Raw genomic sequence first — 4,131 nt, forward strand, 5'->3', positions numbered from 1 at the left:
TAAGGATACAGGTAATGGGGGTCTGGAACTCCTCCAAGCAGACTGTGCAGGATATTATCCCAGTATTTCTGCTTCTCTCCCTGTTGACAGAGACAAAAATAAAGTTGGCAATATATCAAACTTGAAGTAGATTTATTGGGAAAGGTGTTTGGTGATATGTTACGTACATTTTGACATCACATGACTTCTCGTGGTTGCAGAAGGGACAGGTGAACTGAGACTCCAGATCTCCTGTCAGCTTCTTCTTCGGTTGGGGCTTTCTTTTGGACTTACGGCGACCCATTGCACACAAACTGAGTCAAGTATGTGTGTGAAAGAGACAAAACAACAGAGAGCTTCAACAAGGAGCACACACGCCACCAAAGAGAAACCAAAGAAAATATCCGCGAAACTCTGACAGGAAAACAACTCTCCATACTGTTAGCAACTAAAGTTAGCAGGCTATCGTTAGCATGTTTGCTGTTGATCTCGAGTACAACATAAATCGCCTCACAATGAAAAGACAAGTTAAACTGACTCTGGTAAGAAAACAACTTTAAATATGCCTCAAATATTTGAAGCTACTAACTGTGTCGTGACTGTCAAGTGTTGTCTGGTAGGAGTTTGGTCTTGTTTACCTCTCTTGTAGAAAATACACGTTGCTGTAAAGGGGAACAGGCTTCCTGATAGACCCCGGCACCAGCAGCTGTTTGCGTGCAATGATTGGAGGAGAGCGTCTGCTTCACGGTCAGTGATTGGCTGTCTGAAATGTCAGTTAAGATGATTGGCAGTGACGAAACAGCGTCTGACACAGCCTCTTCCCGCGTGGTGGCGACAGAAGCTAACTCTCAGGTGAGTTGTGATGTCAGAAAATACTCTACAGTTTATGTTTTGACATGTCCTTTGACATTTTTTAGGACAATTCGAGTGCTAACTTTGTGTAGCGTCGCAGTGAGCTTGGTTTAAGTAGAGTTTGTGTCCTAGTTTGTCTTCATTCCTCAGTGTTTGGTGTTGAAATCACCAACACCTTGTGATGTCCTCGAAGAGCTAGAAAACAGTTTTTTGCCGTCAAATGTTTGTGGTGGAGTACAACATTTGCAACTGTATGTAGCGGTGCAAGACAGTTACAAAGTAGCAGAAAATTGAATTCTGTGGTGAAGTAAAAGTTTTTATGATAAAGTCAGTTTTATTATTATTTTTTTTTCAAAATCTGTACGGCATAGGAAGTCCCCAATACAAACCCTCAACAGGAAAAACAATGCAAAAAACATAAGGAAGAGCACCTGCGGATGGACCAGTGACAGAGGAATTATTTACATCCTATACTCTACAATATTACATAAGAAGTAGTTTCTAAATATGAAATAAGTTATAGTATGTAAGTACAACCAGGAAAATGTAATAATTAAAAATAAAAGTACTCAAGTATCAAGTATCAATTTAATTAATTAAAATTGATTAATATTAAAAAAAACTAAAAATACTACCAAAATGATTGTCGATTAACTTGCTTCTCAGTTGACTTTAAGATGCACTAACAAATAATGGCAGTGGTGTAAAAAGTACAATATTTCTCTTTGAAGTATAATCAAGTAGAATCAGAAAGTGGCATGAAATTAAAATAGTCAATTAAAGTAAAATCACCTTCACCTGGTATTTAAGCAAAGTATTTGATTAAATGTACTTAATTAAATTCCACCTCTGGGATGGATGAATGGAGGAAGCACCTCAACAGTGTACTTCAGGAGGACAGCAATGCTTTTTTTTCCACCATTGTATTCAATGTTTGGTTTAAGTAGTGCTGAGAAAAATAGCTTGCCTGATGTTAATTTAGCTAAATTTGTTTTTTATTTTGTTATCATTAGCTTGTTTAACTGCACTTGTTAATCCAATACACTGAATACTGCAGTGTAAAGTAATTAAGTACATTTATTCAAGTGCAGTACAGTTTTTGAGCTGCTTTTGTTTATATTGAGTTGTCCAGGGTTATGCTACTTAATACTTCTCACTTCTACTCCACTACACACAGAGGCAAATATATGATTTATTCCACCCAGTACATTTATCAGAGGGCAGGAGTATAACTATACAGATATATAATAAGATTCCAATAATATTACATATAGAAGAGTCTCTACCAATCAGCCCAATGCATGCTTTTACAATGATACTTTAACTACTTTTTGCTGTTAATACTTTGTATTTTAACTTAAGAGGAATCTTAAATGTAGTACTTCTACTTTTCTTTTTTTTTTTGCAGTATTAATATTTTCTTAAGTGACAGGTATGAATACTTTTCTCCTCATTGACTGAATACTACTAATGAAAGTGTATACGTCATTTTGAACCATTCCAGTCAGGATGTGTTGGTGGCGTGCCAAATCTGTCAGCCCATATGAAAAATGAATATTATGTTGCTAAAAGGTTAAATAAACAATTTATAAACTGATATAATAGAGGTTTTAGGAGAGTTATAGATGTTCTAACGTGACGTTAGAGCTCCAAATCATTTTTTTAATCACTGATTAGATGATTTTTTTCACAATTTGCCTTTTTTATTTTGGTCTATAAAACATAAGAAGTGGCTATGCGTACTATGTTTCCCAAAGTGACATATTGAAACAGACTACAACAAAAAGATCTGAAATTTATGATTTAAAACACAAATTAAGAAGCTGCTCTTATGGATTCATCAATTTGCCTCAGCACTGCAAAAAACACACGCAAAACAGACAGTATAATCATGATTTACTATTTATGTCACAAAAATGTCTAAAATCATTTAAGACAAGGCTCTCAGAAACATTTTATCATCATACAAAGTTTAGAAGCTTTCGTTATACTCTGTGTTTGGTTCTTAAACATTATTCTGTGATGCAGTTATTGTCAGCGATGTGGACGTTGAAGGCGGCCGCTCTGGGTGTGGTGGCCCTCACTGTCAGTGTGGAGCTGCTTGGCTGGCTCGTCCGTCGCCTCAGGCCTGGAAGAATCCTCAATGAGGTCCTCTTCTTTCCCTCAGAGGTGGCCTGTGTGGAGCACATCTTCACTCCCTCGTCGCCTCAGTAAGTGGAACATAATCTCTGCATTGAGTAAAAGGAAGCTATGTGTGATTTACTCCGTATCACTGTCGAGTGTGTTGTGATAATGGCCACTAATGCAGAAATTCATAGCCCCTTGATGCTTTTACTAAGTGGATTTAGTCCCTGCAACTGCCATTCGTCATCCCAATCGTTTTTCACTTGAGAGAGGACTAATACTTTACCTACTGAATACATTTTTTCCATACAAAATTAGATCTTGAAAACAAAATTTGAACCAAAGTATGAGCTATTTGTATTTTTGCCAGCTGTGCTTCTGTTGTTGTCAAATACCGCTATTGTAGCCTTACGATTTAGTTCCAGTCTTTCTTGACAACTTGGGTAAGCAGTTCAGTATATTGGGTTATTAGGATTTTTGGCTGACCTATGGAAGATCAGCAGGTGATACAATAAGTAGGCACACTCTTATTTTGCCTTATGCTTGGCTCTTCCAGCTCCTGTCTCTGCCCGTTGCCTCATGGTGTGGAGACCTCTTTCTCCCGTCTTCTCCACTACATCCTGTCCTCTTCATCTTCTCTGGACTTGTGTGTCTTTGCCTTCTCCAACATGGACCTGTGCAGAGCTGTGCTAGCACTGCAGAGCAGAGGAGTCACCGTCCGAGTCCTCACTGACAAGGACTATGCTGCCATCCAGGGCTCCCAGATAGGGGTCCTCCGCAAGGCTGGTAAGGAAACAGATTAGTTTATTTTCTTAATCTTGTGGAAGTACGGCTGGGCAATGTGGCCTTTAAAAAATACCACATTTTAAACTTACTGGTACTTATGGTACTGTAAAAATACGGTACTGTTTTAATAGAGTAAAATAAAGTACTGTAATGATAAGGTTAAATTAAGTACTGTTAATAAGTTAAATAATGTACTATAATAAATTAAGTGAAAGTAGTGTTGTAATACAGTTTAATGCAGTTGCAGTATAATATGATTTATATAATACAGGTTTTGTGATAATAAAAAAAGTTAATTAAAGTACTGTTTGAATAAAGGTAATTTAATTAATGTTTTAATAAAGTTAAAGTACTGTAACAAAGCTAAATAAAGTACTATTGTAGAGTTGG

The 4,131-nt window shown here is 37.0% G+C and overlaps 1 protein-coding gene across 1 annotated transcript; it reads left to right on the forward strand.

The window, feature by feature from the left end:
* Nucleotides 1-777: 777 nt before the first annotated feature.
* On the forward strand, nucleotides 778-3,741 carry LOC121963562 (mitochondrial cardiolipin hydrolase-like; the record flags this gene model as incomplete). Its single annotated transcript, XM_042513844.1, has 3 exons — nucleotides 778-831; nucleotides 2,860-3,041; nucleotides 3,512-3,741. Coding segments are annotated over exons 2-3 (400 nt in total), but the record flags the coding sequence as incomplete, so codon positions are not given.
* Between the last annotated feature and the right edge of the window lie 390 nt (nucleotides 3,742-4,131).

Source organism: Plectropomus leopardus, unplaced genomic scaffold, assembly GCF_008729295.1.
Source record: "Plectropomus leopardus isolate mb unplaced genomic scaffold, YSFRI_Pleo_2.0 unplaced_scaffold11700, whole genome shotgun sequence".
NCBI lineage: Eukaryota > Metazoa > Chordata > Actinopteri > Perciformes > Serranidae > Plectropomus > Plectropomus leopardus.